Raw genomic sequence first — 15,585 nt, 5'->3', positions numbered from 1 at the left:
TGACCTGTTGAAGATCCAAGTAGGAAACATAGTAGTTTATTTGTGGCACGGAGTAAGTGTGCAGACCTTACCTTATTGAAAACTAATGAAATTCCCATCAGCCTCGGCTGTGTTTGTTTTTACTTTTTACCAAATGTATTCACGCTAACATGCTTAACTGAAATATTAAATGATAATCATGTTTGCATTATCATTGTGAGCATGTAAGCATGGTGACGGGTGCATTTAGCTCAGAGTACTTCTGTGCATAAGTACAGCTTTACACAGGCACTAGCATGGCTGTAGACTCTAAGTCTGATTACATGAATACATTAATACATAACAAGTATAAAGGTAGTTGAGGGCCATCCACTGTCAAAAATGATTTAAAGATCCTGTCTTGTGTGTCAGAATACGTTTTCCTTCCTGTGTTGTTTTGTCTTCTCATGAACGATGGAGGTCTTGAATATTCAGAATTATTCCCAATGACACCATCCCCTTTCATTAATGTGTCAAACTCGTATCCCACCAAAAGCTATAGAAGCACATTTGAACACATCCTTTGTTGCGTCCTCAGACTTTGTGGCCGTGGCCGTCAGGATTTTCGTCAACGAGACTGTGGAGCTGGCTACGCGGGAGTTCAAGTTCTATAACTGTGCTGCCACAGTGAGAAAATCCGAAAACACACCGTGAGTCAGACTCTTAATCTATCAGTTCTGCTCTGTCACTCACTGAAAATACACAGTGACACTGAACACAGCATCAACTGACAACCTTGATGTAAATGTATCACCGTGCATGAACAGATGAGAGATCAAGGCTGTATTTGTAAATTGTGATGCATGGTAATTTTGAATGCACCTCTTGCATTTTCTCTCCTCCTTTTATTACCAAGCCGAGGAAATTGCCTCAGTTTCCTTTTCATTAATCAAAAAATGAAAGTCGATCTCGCCATATTTTTTCCCCCCTCCTTATTTTTTTCTTCATTTCTTTCATGCCAAGGAATGTGTGATGAATGAGCTTTGCTTATGTGAAGTTGCAGAGATCCATTTCGTTGTCAGCGACCATGGATTTCTTTTGCCGAACGCTCTTTGATGAGTTTGCATGTTTTAAGATTTTGTTTGTGTGTGTGATTTTGTGTGTGTGCGACTGCCTAACTATATGCCCGTGAAAGCATTTTCCCATCTTTGGTTTTTATTTGTCTATTTTTCTGTGTGTGTCCTCAGGTGCATGTCATGTGTGGCCAGTTCGTGGGGCTGCCAGTGGAACACAAAAGATCACACCTGCAGCGACATGGACGAAAGTGTGTCTGGTACCAACATCATCAAGCACCGTCAGGTGAGTCTATTCAAGTGTTAACACATCAATGGCATGTCAAGGAGTTTCATCTCTGATTGTGTGTGGAAAAAGTGTAGCAGAAGTTTCAAAAGACACATCTAATAACAACACGTGACGGGACGCATGAGCGATCCAAATTTCCCCTGAAAATTAATAAAGAACTCAAATCCCGGTATCAGCTGGCACCATCTTGCATGACAAATACTGTAGGGTGGAGGATATCAATTTTTAAGTGAGCAGATGTTTCAGCGATACACTTATCTGTAACTGCAGATGAGGGTGTCCGTTAAGTGGTTGGCATATTTAAAATGTAAATTACTGAAAGTGAGAGTATCTGATTTGTTTGGTTGCCTTCTCAGGGATCAAAGTGTCCCAAGTTTGAGAATCCAGATCCTGGGCTGATCCCCGTGGGCTACAAGACTCGTATCAGCTTCGAGGGGATCAATTTGGACCTCTACAAGGTAAAGTGACACAGAATTTCAAACATTTCTGGAGAACTAACTGGCTCTTTTAAACATTTATTCAGTATGGCATTAGGCCGGCAGTGAGCCGGATTGATCACAGTTTTCAATCAGAGCATGAGGTGACATAGTGGGACAAAAAAAATACACATGTTGGGCTACTCCCCTTATCCGTTATGTGATCACGATATATTGCCGTCTGAAGTGAACTATTGCTTTTATAAAACGCTCATCAAGTATGGCGGTATGACAGCGATAGATAAAATCCAATTTAAATGTCTTTTTATTAATGAATAATAATGTTCACAAAAAGAGGCCCTCCTGGGCTAGTTGCCTGCACAATTGGCGCCCCGAGGCGGTTGCTATGGAACGCAAACTAGCAGCTAGAATATTTGTATTTTTCCATCACAGGTTTGATGGTTTATTGTTTTTATTATTTGGTTCTTCATTTATATTATTTGTATGCTGCCATCTATTTTGCAGCCACTGGAAAACTGTACAGTGTCAGTAGGATGACTTTGATAACTGCTCATACTAGTCTTGCCCTTTATTTGTGGAGATGTGTTGCTTGGTGAGGATGTTGCTCCACTTTCTTCGGTCCTTTAGTTTTAGTTGCCAATGGCTTTTGAGAGAGGTTTCGCACTTGTGGCCACTTATGGCCATAATCTATTTTTAGCAATGTGACCATATTGCTAAGCAACCATGACAACACAAAAGTGTTACATTCATATTTCTCAGACGTTGAGCGATACTGACAAAGGAATTAGAGGTCATAGCAGTCGTATGTGGGTATTATATCATGAATGTGAACCAGATTGTTTGTTTTGAGCTACCAATTTTATAAAAGTATTTAACTATATGCAAACAACTGTATTTATACACAGCAAAAACTGAAAGCAACAGCAGAAACAGACGTCTTTCACTAACAACCAAATTGATAACTAGTATCCATTACAAAAACATGTTAAAGACTCCTCGCTAACACCATCTGTGTGTCATGTTCTTTTATAGAAAACTTTGATACAGTTGTGAACAAAAAGAAGGAAGCCAGTCATGCCACAGTACAACATTGTCTTTCACATTTATTACTCAGCAGTGAAAAAAATTAGGAGCTTAAGAGAACAATAAAATAGGATCTACATAAATAAATCCATTCATATTTCTTTTTTTCTGTTTTGTTTTCTAGGATCGTTTTTTCACGATCGGCACTGAACTGATGAGAAATACAGAAGAGGACGTAAATCATGAAGATGGCCCGTTCTACACCTTCAGCGGCTTCAATGTGAGTACGACTGTCTTCTAGTTGCTTGACGCACGACCCTCAACTGTCTCTCTGCTGATTTTGTTCCTTTACTGAGATAGTTCAGATGGCTCCTTGCCAATTTGTCCTCCACTTGATTTTAAATCTCTCTGTCGTGAAAAAGTCGAGATCCAAACTTTCTATTAACTGACTTTGTTTTTATGGGTTATAAATCAAGTCACCCTTTAGCAGCCCCTTTGATATTCTCTAGCTCCCTCTAATGGACAGAGTCTCCTCACTGGAGTTATTTTAACAGCATCTCCACATTGTGAATTCTGTGATTTGGAGGCTCAAACAGTACCTAGCCCCCAGCTATGTTCTTTCCCAACATTGATTTCTTCAGCTGAAAATCTGCCAGGCGGGGTGTAAATTTTTTTTTCTTTTTCCTCCCTTGGCATGAGGGAGCGGCAGCCCACACTGTTTGCCGAGAAGAGCTTAAGTGCCATTAATCACTGGGTTCTGTATTAATAATTAATTTTCTTCCAATTTCTTAGTTTTCTTACGACAAGTCACCAGAGACCAGTGTTCTCTTCTACGTGAAGGACAAAGAGTCAGGCAAGAAGATGGACAGCACGCTGAATGGTACACTCTCTCACATTTTAATGTCGAGATCTTACAGTATTTTTAATGCCCTGTGTGTACACTGCTAGTCCCAGTGTGGGGCCTCTATTAGATCTGAGGAGGCTGCCTTTAATCTTTAATTTAAAAATAATTTGAAACTTATTTGGTAATGACTCAGTCACCAAACATGTTTTGACAGAATAAGGATTCAAGCAAAAGTTAATTTTCCTCGTCATGTAACTTCAAGTTTTAAGAAGATGCAGTGAGATGAAAAGTATGAGAAAAGTGGTATAATTCAAAATGTGCTAATTGTTTTCCCCCTCACTATTTCTCCTATAGTCACTCTGTACAACTGCTCCATGGGGAGGGAGGACTGTAGTCTCTGTAAGAATGCAGATCCAAAGTACAGCTGTGTGTGGTGCGCCAAGCAGAGGGCGTGTGTGTACAAGAAGCTCTGCAATCCTGACCAACAAGGGTCTGATGAACCTCACAACACCGAGTGCCCCGACCCCCAGATCACTGGCGTGAGTAGTTACCGTGTTGTCATCTCTTTATGTCAACCTTTGAACTGGAGACAGTACGTGCATGAAGGCCTGTGACTAGCAGTGAAAAGGCAGCGACTTTGGTGATTGGATTATTGATTGGACCACTTTACTTCCTCTCCACTTTCTCTCGACGGAGGAGTTGCTTCTCCTTGAGGTCACGTTGAGTTGATCTGCAGCACAATCAAGATTGGATCAATTCCTTCTTTGCTCACTTAATTGTTGGTGTCTCATTGTCATTGACAAAAATCGTTGATGTCAATGTGATAGAGGTTATGACCAAGCATACAACAGCCTGACCGATACATGAAGATATCACAGTGTGTGTGTGTGTGTGCGTCGGCTAGATGTTTTCTAGCATTTTTATGTACATCATCGATTATGTCGGTATCTCGACAACTATTGGATGGATTGACCTGACATTTTGTTCAGACATTCATCGTCCCCAGAGGATAAATCATATGGACTTTACTGATTCCTCTAGTGCCATGTCCTGTCTAATACTTGATGGATTGCCACAACATTTTGTATACACATGTGACCCCCACCAGATGAATCGTAATAACTTTGGCGATCACCTGATTTTTTTGTTATTCATCACCATTATCAAGCCACACTGCAATTTCAATTTGTACTTTAGTTCATGACCAAGTACCTGCAAAACTCCTATCAGCCTTATCTGTTCTTTATGTTTAGTGCTAATTAGCATATGTTAGCATGCTAACATGCCATTAACTAGAAAATTGAATCATTAGTTTAGATTTTATTCATAGTTATTATTCAAAATTATTGAAATTGCAGTGATACTTAATGTTATCTCAAATCCACTATTATGGTCATTTTTGATAATACAAAATACTGTTCAGCTTCAAAATATCAACACACATAACATATCAGCATATATGTTATAATGTAGATTATTATACTCAAGTATCTTTTGTATCAACATCCAAAATCCAGCATCAGTTGTTGTTCTAATACATACACATATATGCAAACGTGGCTCATGCAGTATGGATGTAATTCTCAACCATGGTCTTGAATATTAAACACTTAAACCATTCAGCGGACTTAAACAGACTGCATAAATCTCTTGTACATTCTTATTGCACAACTAATCTGTTCAAATCCCTTCTTTTTTTAACCCTCCCCCCCCCTCACACACACACACCACCACCACTGTATCTCCCCATACAGATCATCCCTATTTTCGGCCCCTTGATGGGAGGGATCTCCATCACCATCCGGGGCTCCAACCTCGGCATCCACAAGGAAGACATAATAAGCATCACTGTGGTTGGGGAGCCCTGTATCCATCAGAAGGAGAAGTACTCTGTTTCCACCAGGTAACACTCACTTTAATGTATTTATGTATGAGCAGAAGCAGCACACGCACTGTTTCTCTGTTGTTTGCTTTTGGTCAAACTGTGTTTGGCAGGTTTGCCAAAAGGAAGATTACCAGGGTTCATGTTGTAATTTGCTCACTATGCTACTGTATTGATCTGAATAGCAGTGGTGGAAGAAGTAGTCTGATCCCCTTTTTCAGTGGACGTACAAACAACTAAATTACTTGTTTTCGAAGAAAAATGGCCGCTGTGACTGATGTATTATTATATATTACATTATAACATTGTTAAATCTGGCGTATCAATGCCTAAGTAGCATTTCACTGGCTCTGGTCGTGGTGGAGCCTATTTTAACTGCATATACAGTTTGGGTTGTGAGATGAGTAATGGTGTAGGAAAGAAATAAACTATCAGATAAGTTGGGGGGGGGGGGGTTGTCTTTTCAGTGGAACTTCTAATAACTCATAGACATCTGGTGTCAGTAAATTAGACACTTCTCTTTCTTGAACAATCGCAAGCAAAAAAAAAACCCTAACCATTTGTTTAATCTTAAACAATTAATTGTACATGTTTTTTTAATGTCACTACACCGGTAGGAAAAAATATATTTTCAATATATTTTCCTCTGAAATGAATTGCATTAGTATCAGAAAGTACCTCAAAATTGTACTTAAGTACAGTACTTGAGTAAATGTTCTTTCCACATCTAGAGCATACTGCTTAATGTCAGTCTTTAAATACTGTCTGCTGCAACAAATGAGCAGAACAACCTAAATTCCTTGAGCTATGAATTCACCTAAGCACTGATTTGATAGCGTCACACATGTGCCACATCTTTTTGGTTGCCTCTTCATGCTGCAGACACAAAAAAAACATTGGAATATACTTAAAGTCTCGCATATGCACTTCAGTCACAGCGGCATTCACTTCATGCAAATGGTATATGAAAATCCACATCGTCACCCCGCAGCCACTAACCAGAACTGTTGACACCTGGCAGGATGGATCCACATTTTATGACAAATTCTTGCCCCGCCATCTGCATGATGAGGCATAAACCAGGATTTATGAGACCAGATGGAATGTTTTTCACCCTTAAATCATCCACTTCTGGAGCTCACATGCCGGCTGTAGGCTTCATTTTGTCGTTAGTTGTCCTCCATGGTCTACAGCATGTTGGAGCTCACTCGCTTTAATATTTCATTCCTTCACACATCACTGTGGAAGCTGTTAATTGTCTACTAGTGGCCCACCTGTTATCCAGAATGCTGCTTGCCATTTTATGCTGACCTGTTTCATCAGCAACACATATTCCTTGTGGACATGTGTGGTTTATCACACTTTTCCCAGACTATGCAGTGTGATTAAAATTCCCAAAGGACACAATTTCTAACATGCTAGAAGCAGCCAATCTGCCATTAAAAAACATACTGCCTTCATATCTGCTTGGTTGTCAGATGAACGTGTTTGTTCCTTTTTGTTTACTTCCACAAGTTTTGATTTGTGGAAGTTGTTTAAGTTCCGAAAATGCCGATCAAGTGCTTTTTCAAGCCTGTTGAGGTTGAACATTAATCTGGAATACAGGTCTTACATGTAGTTAAAACAAGTCAGTTAATTGCTTAGTCAATGGACAAAAACGGCAGCATGTCAAATATTCCCCGTATCTTAACCTCACCTGAAGTTTCCAGGATATCATTTTTTTTTCATAATTATTCTATAGAAAAAAACAATCAATTAATTAATAAAATATTTTAAAATGATTGTTAATTGCAGCACAACTCTTAAATATATATTGTTTTACGTTATCCTTTTCAGTGTGGTGTGTGAGATCGGCCCTGTTGACAATGAAAAATGGGGCCAGGTGGAGGTGGAGGTTAAGGGAGGAAAGAGAGGAACCTCTTCCTGGCGATTCACCTACAGGGTAAATACTCACTACTTCACTACTTACACACACACACACACACACACACACACACACACACACACACACACACACACACACACACACACACACACACACACACACACACACACACACACACACACACACACATTCACTCACTCTCTACACACTTTCAATATGGAGGCATACAACACTTTACCCAAAAAATAAACTCATCTAAAAGCTTTCAGCTGACTTTGTTATTTTATGGTCTCTATTATGTTTCCATTTCCTAACTGATGAGAGCTCCTTATCAGAACATACCAAGGGAATGTCATTTATGCAGAATGTACATTCTAATGTTTGGTCAATGCACCACATAGATGCTGTCACACTACAATGGTAATGCACTGTATGAAAAACCACAATGTGTGTGCATTCCTCTTTAACCAGATGCTGTGCAGTAGGCCCCCTTTTTCTCTCAAATAGCTACGCTGTAGCCTGTTAAAGTATTAAACTGGCTTTTCATATCTCTAGCTCCGCTAAAGCTTCCCCACAGGGGAGTGCTCCGCCTAACTGTTTGCTCAGCAAATTGAGGCAGATGTGTGTGTGTGTGTGTGTGGGTGTGTGGGTGTGTGGGTGCGTTTCTAATAGAGAGCTGGAGATCAAGGAGGTTGAGAGGAAATGTGTGTAACTATATAACATAGCATTGTGTGTGTGTGTGTGTGTGTGTGTGTGTGTGTGTGTGTGTTGTTGTTGCGTGTGTGAGCGAACTTGTGGGTTAGAGCTTGTGTGTGCATGTAAATCCTTTTGGGGGAAAGACGAGTATGTATTCATGCTGTGTCTTGCCACCTTGCACCCCGTCTCCATCCTCACCAGGACCCCATTCCAGAGTTGGTGAAACCCTCTAGAGGTCTGAAAGCTGGGGGAACCCTCATTACCATTTCTGGAACATATCTGGACACTGGCAGTAAGGAGGATGTCCAGGTTTCCATCGGAGGGGTGGACTGCACTGTGTAAGGGCTCCTTTCCTCAATAATTGTCATTCATGCCAAAGCCCAATTCTCTTTCAATTCAGTCTCGTCAACTGATAAATGCTACTTGTTATTCAGACATTGTATTCTATGCTAATTCTACAGTAGGCACACTTTGAAGCCCATAAATTGATTCTTTTTTTACATTTCTGCAGAAAAAATGGAATTGACCTTAACTTTGGTGTCATAAGCAGGATTTTTTTTTTTCACCTACCATTTGCCGTCGCTGTTCTGACCAACAGTGTTCTGTCAAACCCAGTCCATGGTGACATTTTAGGCAGAGGTAACGGAAAAATAACGAACTAGAGGAGCAGCAAAGCCAGGATTTAACAAGCTGTCAGACTGCTGCCATGTTGGCTTCCACTGCACAGTGACCTTGTGCGACCCCACTCCTGCAGCCAGTTACTATTATGTCCTTGTCTTTGCAGGAAGCAATTCGGAGAAGAGATCACCTGCAGGACAGGAGAATACCGAACAGATAAGGTGCCCTCTGACCCTCTCCCCATCACAGTGAGGTATGGAAAGAATACCATAAAAACCATCCAAAGTGCCTTCCAATTCTTGGAAAATCCCATCGTGCTGGACCACCACCCCAAAGAAAGCTTTGTCTGGTCAGTATAAAACAGCAGCATACTTGCGTTTTACCTCGAATTAAAGTGTTTGTAATATTGATATTTAATTTTACCTGGAAACGTATAGTGTTGAATGAAAGTTCAATTTAAATTAGAGTGTGTTATTTTCAAGTTCCGTCCACATCATGTTTTACCATTCACTTTCTTTGTAGAGATTTGGGAAGTCCGCTACAACAGCTACAGGGATTTTTAAGGGATCGCTTTCTTTTTTTATTTTAGATGCGCTCAAACACAAGTGTTTAAAATTATTTTTGTTAGATTTAAGTTTTCAGCCAAGCTATTGGTGTGGACCGTGGCTCTAAGAATGGCAATGTTGGTTGGTCAACCGATTTGGTCCAGACTGAAATATCTCAACAACTATTGGATGGATGAAATTCGGTACAGATATCCATGGAGCTAAGAAAGTTAATGCCATTACCTGTGATAATCCATTGACTTTTCCTCTAGCGCCACCCCAGGGTTCTTATTGGTCAGTTTGAATGTCTCATTTAAATGTCTCAGCGACTATTGAGTGGATTGTCATGGAAATTTAAACAAATTCCTGCTCCCAGTTGATGCTCCTCATCATCAAGTCAATTAGCACGGCTGTACAGTAGAATGCTGGAAAGCTGTAGGATGCACGCTCTTCTTTTCCTTATTGATGTCATTCTTGTCTGAGTCTGCAGATACAAATATGTTGAGGAAAATTTGATAATGATTAATTGTTAAAAATAGCACAATAACATCAAGGTTGACTAAAATACTTTGCACTTTGCTTTTGTTGAGAAGCCAAAAAAGAAGAGAAAAGGTAGCTTTGTTGACATTGATGACAAGGTCATATAGAAAAGTACTGTTATGGAAAATTGAACACTTAGAAAGGCAACTGTCTGAAACCTTGGTAAAGGTTATTAATGCCAAGAACCGTTTTCGTTGATTTAAAGTAAGATTTGTCCTCCTAGAGTATACCAGTTGTTTGTGTATGTGTGCAGAATATTTCCCATACTTACTCCTGATTTGCTGAAGGGGATACAAAATGCTAGTCTTTGATGTTGTACCAAACTGCTTGATGATCTCTGAAAATGGATGCATTAGACGGTTACCTTCCTTTTTTCTGTGCAGTTGAAAGCACTAGAGCGCGTGTGATTAGGCACGCAGCCTGGAACAACAGACAACAGATAGATGTAGCTCTCAGGCTAAACTAATTTGTTTTCATCTCCGGTGAAAAGGACCCCAGGTGCAATTTAAGAAGTGTGTCTGTCTTCCTGTAACTCTCTCTATGAGCTTGTCTTGATGAGGTTGGCTGGGGATATCTGTTTTTAGATGGCATTTATAGGTTTTAATGTGTTTTGTACATCTGTGTGTGTGTTTGTGTTTTTAGTGGAGGGAGGAACATTGTGGTGACCGGCTCCGGCTTTAACCTAATCCAGACTGCAGTCCTTAAGGTTGAAGGAGAGAATTCAAAAGCTTTTGAGGTGTGTCTTCCATATCTGTTTTTGACCATGACTGTTTTTCTACTTCCTTTAATATCAGCGTCTCCCCATCAGCCCGTTGATTATCCTCCTCTAAAAGTTATAATTTATTTGCTCACTAACTCTGTTTTACAATTCTTCTTTCTACTTTTCCATCTGTTACTCCGCCTCACAGTAGCAACACTGTCCAATCGATCTCCACACTTCTCATGAGCCCACAACTTCGGTGGTGATTTATTTCAACTCTGTCAAGCATTCACACACACACACACACCAACAAACTCACATCTGCACTCCTCCATGCTTCCCCTGATCAGAGAGAGTCCATAAGCCAGTATTACTTCATCCCACTTCTTAGGCTATAAATCCTTAAAACCTGTAAGATTGCAGATAGCAGCGCCACTGTTTCTACCTCATCAAGAAACAACTATGTTCCTCGTCCAGCTTAATCAATGGATTGACTCTGCCTTGAATGAGTTGCACACAGCGTGCTGCTGTCTACCCTCCAGTTTACTGGGCAGTGTTAAGCAGTAGCAATTTTGTTCATTTCATTTAAAGTGCTGAATTTAATACTGGCATTAAGGTTTTTTCCCTGGTCCCCTGCTACCCGGGGGACCGGAGAGATTTGAAAAGACTCCTGGCTGCCACAACCTAGCAGCGAATGTAGAGTGTTATCTCAAAGGCCTTGGCTGGTCAACTTCATAAGCCTCTCTTGGTTTAAGTCTATCCACTGAACTAGGCCCAAATATTTTTGGCTGCTGGCTTGTGGTGAAAACATGTTGATTACATTGTAGGTCAGGTCAGCAGCTCAAAGAACTGAGGTTTTCTTTTGGCTGTAAAGAGCCTGAAATTCTTGTTTGTAATTGTAAACATAGACTTCTAGAGCTGGTTGCACCAGCTGCTCGTAACTTCAAACTTAGCCTAGTTACAAGAGAAGTTATTGCTAAATGTAGATTTAAATATCACTAAATTAAAATGGGTAGCACAAAACAAAGTAGATCGTATGAAGAAATTTGGACTCCTGACTTTTCCTCTAGCACCATCATGAGGGTCAGATTTGTGGTTTTTGTAATAACTTTTGTAATCCGCTGATTTTTCATTCAGTTCTATCATAAAGTCAAAATTGGAATTTGTTCAATGCTTTGGTTTATGAATAGAGCCAGGCTAGCTTTTATCCCCTTTGCCAGTCTTTGGGCTAAACTTGATGTTGCGTCATACTTATCGGGCAGATATATGAGTATAATAAATCTTCTCCACCATTTCCCAAAATGTTGAAACATTAATTTTACTACAGAGCAACATATTGTATGGTCAGAAGAGACAGTCAGTCAGCAGAGCCTCTGTTTAATAAAAACATTATACACTTAAGAAAACATAGTTATGAATGTTTGATTCCATTTATGCAAATAAATCCCACTAAATCCTACACACTGTTCCTTTTAGAGCACTTTATTAGGACAAATTCACTTAGAGCAAAATTAGGAAAAAACATTCAACTCATAAAACAAGTCTCAAACTTTATAGTAGGTCTGCGTGACTTTTTCAAAGCATGATCTGATGTAGCCTACGTGTTTTGCTTTGTTCTTTTGAAAAACGTAACTGTGTGTAGGACTGTAGGGTTTAGCTGTCACACACAGTATTGTCAGCCCTGTATCGAAACAATCAGAGAGTGACAGAAATATCACCATCGCTCCAGTTAATCAAAACCAAATGAACAAAGCCAGAGGAGGAATGACTCAGTGTGAGTTGTGATTCATCACAGGCTGCTATTTTACAATGGCAGATTGGGATTCTAGTAGAATGTCTGAAAAGAGACATATACTTTTACCTTACCAATAATACCAAACCAGACTTTCTCCCCCTAAACCCCTGAAACACTCTTCCCTCACACAACAAAAGTGTTAATTCACTGCCTCGTTGAAAAACACCCACTGTTTGCTTTTCTCTCTCTCACTATAATATTCTATGTTGAATACTGCTATATTTTCCTTCATGTCTGTTTTTTTTTTTTACTTTGTGTCTGTTACGTGTCAACATAAAACTTTGCTTTGTTGTTGAGGTCCGGTTATGTTGTACTTATGTCCAGTTATGTTTTACTCACCCTCTGATAGATTCAGGAGGCCCATGAGAAGAACGACACTGTCATCCAGTTTTGGTCTCCAACAGTAAACAGCTCCCTGAACCACACCTTTAAAACCTCCATCCACCTTGACAACTTCAGGAAGGAACTAAAGCCCTTCAACTACCACCCTAACCCCAGCTTCAACGAGCTGACCAAGAAGGTCATCACGGAGGCCAGCATCATCATCGTCACTGTGAGTGCAGGCTGCTCAGGTCCCTTTTAGTGCGGCAGTTGTAATATGGCAGCACAGTGTTTCTGAGAAATATGTCTCTTTGTGTGAAGGAATTAAGATAAATGGTGTTATTATCTGGCTTGAGGATAAAAATGGAAAAGATGCTGAGTTGCAGTTGCTGCACCACATTTTCACTCTTGAGCTGCTTATGTTATGGATGGGCTTCATTGTATAGAAGTTATGCAAATAGCAGTACATTTAACATTTTAGCACAGTGGGGTTTTTCTTTGGGAAGTCAAATGAATTGAGTACAAATGTACATTAGTAGTTTCATTTATTTATTTTAACCATTTTAAACGACAAATTCGTAATATTTTAATATTCTTAATGCAAATACCCTTTTCTCTGAAACTGTTTACAGGTTGTTAAAGTAAATCCCATGGGTCATGGGAGGATTACCAGGAAAAAAACACATATTTCTGAAAAAATCCTCAATCACAAACAAGGAATGAAGAAAGTCATTTTTGGTTACAACCAGTAAACATAGCTTTGTTTTAAGTGGTCATAGGCCAAAATGATTAAAAACCTTAAAGGGAAACTTTGCATATTTTCAACCTGCTTTGTATCGTTGCAGTGTGGGTAGTATGTGCAAATGAACTACGTTTGGCTTCCCTCTGTGTTACCAACAATGGGAGCGCCCTTCAAGTTTCCGTTTAAGAAAACATTCAAATATATCCAGAAGGAAATATTCTCTTTCGACATCTAAATACGTCTGTAAACATTGTTCAGCGTGTCGTGTTTCCAATATTGGACCAAAAAGTGAACATTTAAGTTGTAATTCATTCTATCAACAGATTGACTGTATCCAGTGTTTTCGTGAAAGCATGATGGACTTATTAGCGAGCTAGCCAGGTAGCAAGAGGTTGGCTAGTTAGCATGCTAATTCCACTATTCTTTACTGGTTCATAAAAAAACAAGTCCAATAGTGGACCATCTTTTCATCTTGGTAATAGTTTAACCTCTTAGTAACATTTATCTCATCTCTCAATGATGTTAGTCACGTCTGCCTTGTTTTTTTGTAACATGGAGATGTAATCATGACGTCGGCTGTAAAATGGTCTATATGTCAAGTGCTTCCAGATTAGCAAATAGCAGTAATCATTGCAATTGCAAGTAGAGGGCAGTCGCTATGTTAGGGATAATCTACAGCGACCCGGTCACTAATGTTTAAAGAACCCAGATAGGGTGAGCAGGGAAAAGTTTAAGGTTAATATGTTTTTTACACGCAATCTTATTTACATATACATAAAGTTATATGTTTCATTAGTCGTAAAATCTATTAAATCTCTATAGACAATATAGACAAATGTCCATCACAAACTCCACGCGGAAGTCCAAGGTGATTGCTTTTTGTAGACACTCAGTAAGTACTGCAGTAAATAAATAAGTCGGGAAAGGCATCTGCAAAAAAAAAAAAGGTCTTTTCAATTACTCAGACGCTGGTTTACTTAAGCTAATTTCCCCTTTCTTATATTGCAGACTGCATTAGAATAATTGAAAGCATGCCTGTAGATATAAAAGTGTGCTGCAGGATCTCAAAGTGTATATAGCAATGCCAGAACTGTGGGATTGACTGGAGCTGTGCCTTCAGTGTCTTAACTAAGAATTTACTTAGGAATGTGCTTACGATGACTATAATCTTAATCTTTCTAATTACTTTTGGCACGCATAGCAGAACAGTGAAGAGCTGTTATAAACTTTCAATCCATTACTAATGAAAATGTTTTTTTAATACTCATTATATGATGGGTCTACTTGATGGTGTATAAATGCATGTAATTTTGTCAAGACACTCTGAGCGTTACAGTCGATCTTCCCCTGCAGGGCCGTGGATTCTCCAAAGCTATGACGGCCAAAGAGGCTCAAGCGTTTGTTGGCGATGTTCCCTGTCTGGTCAACACGCTTCAGGATGACAAGTTGTTTCTGGACCCACCTTCCACCACGCCCAGCGCTCGCTCCAGACGGCACCGCAGAGACACTCGGCCCGAGCTACTGGACTTAACGGTTAGATCAACTAAAGTCAGGCACATACACAGCTGGGGAGGAAATAATTTCCTAAATCCTCTACTTCAGTAAAAATGCCCAATACCACATTGTAAAAGATACTCCATTACTACAAGAAATATGAAACTATCATCAGGAAAATGTAGATATGTACGTAAAACAGAAAAATGGCCCTATTAAGTATTATATTAATATATGTTATGTCATTGAAGAGAAAAAAAGGACAGTCTTTCCCTCTGATACGTAGTGAAATAGATGTATACAATGGCATGAAAAGGAAATACAGAAGTGCAAGTACGTCCAACTTGTATTTAAATGTACTGCTTGAGTAAATGTACTTACAGAAACTTGCAGATTGGAGCATGCATGCGTCATGAATCTCTAGGCGTGTCCTCTGTTCTTCTGGGGATCCCATTTCTTTCACTGGTTGAACAGTTTTCATGTAGCTACAGGCCCTTTATAATTACATTTAATTATAGCCAAGCCACAATTGTGATGAATACCGTTACTTCTCCTCTGGGTAATTCTGGGTAAAGTGAGCTATTGTTTCGAATCTGTTGCTGTGCGCTGCATAAAGAAGTGAAACCAATGGACTATTGAAAGGTGCAGAATACCTACATACAAAAGGCTTGATTATAATGTCTCAAACTCAATGCACATGCATTTGTTCAGTTAATGTGTTCCCACAAACTTGCACATAGCCC

At 39.6% G+C, this 15,585-nt stretch overlaps 1 protein-coding gene across 1 annotated transcript in view; it reads left to right on the top strand.

Moving 5' to 3' along the window:
- Positions 1 to 15,585, top strand: part of plxnb2b (plexin b2b) — a 114,376-nt gene that overhangs the window by 81,514 nt on the left and 17,277 nt on the right. Inside the window, 13 exon segments of the mRNA XM_054619226.1 lie at positions 557 to 668; positions 1,206 to 1,317; positions 1,677 to 1,778; positions 2,965 to 3,060; positions 3,573 to 3,660; positions 3,979 to 4,163; positions 5,379 to 5,527; positions 7,343 to 7,448; positions 8,289 to 8,425; positions 8,872 to 9,054; positions 10,433 to 10,526; positions 12,635 to 12,838; positions 14,702 to 14,881. Of these exon segments, the coding sequence (XP_054475201.1) occupies positions 557 to 668; positions 1,206 to 1,317; positions 1,677 to 1,778; positions 2,965 to 3,060; positions 3,573 to 3,660; positions 3,979 to 4,163; positions 5,379 to 5,527; positions 7,343 to 7,448; positions 8,289 to 8,425; positions 8,872 to 9,054; positions 10,433 to 10,526; positions 12,635 to 12,838; positions 14,702 to 14,881 (1,748 nt within the window).

The sequence above is a fragment of the Anoplopoma fimbria genome, chromosome 19 (genome assembly GCF_027596085.1).
Source record: "Anoplopoma fimbria isolate UVic2021 breed Golden Eagle Sablefish chromosome 19, Afim_UVic_2022, whole genome shotgun sequence".
NCBI lineage: Eukaryota > Metazoa > Chordata > Actinopteri > Perciformes > Anoplopomatidae > Anoplopoma > Anoplopoma fimbria.
Note: the sequence above shows the minus strand (reverse complement) of the source record. Positions and strands in the feature narration are given on the sequence as shown.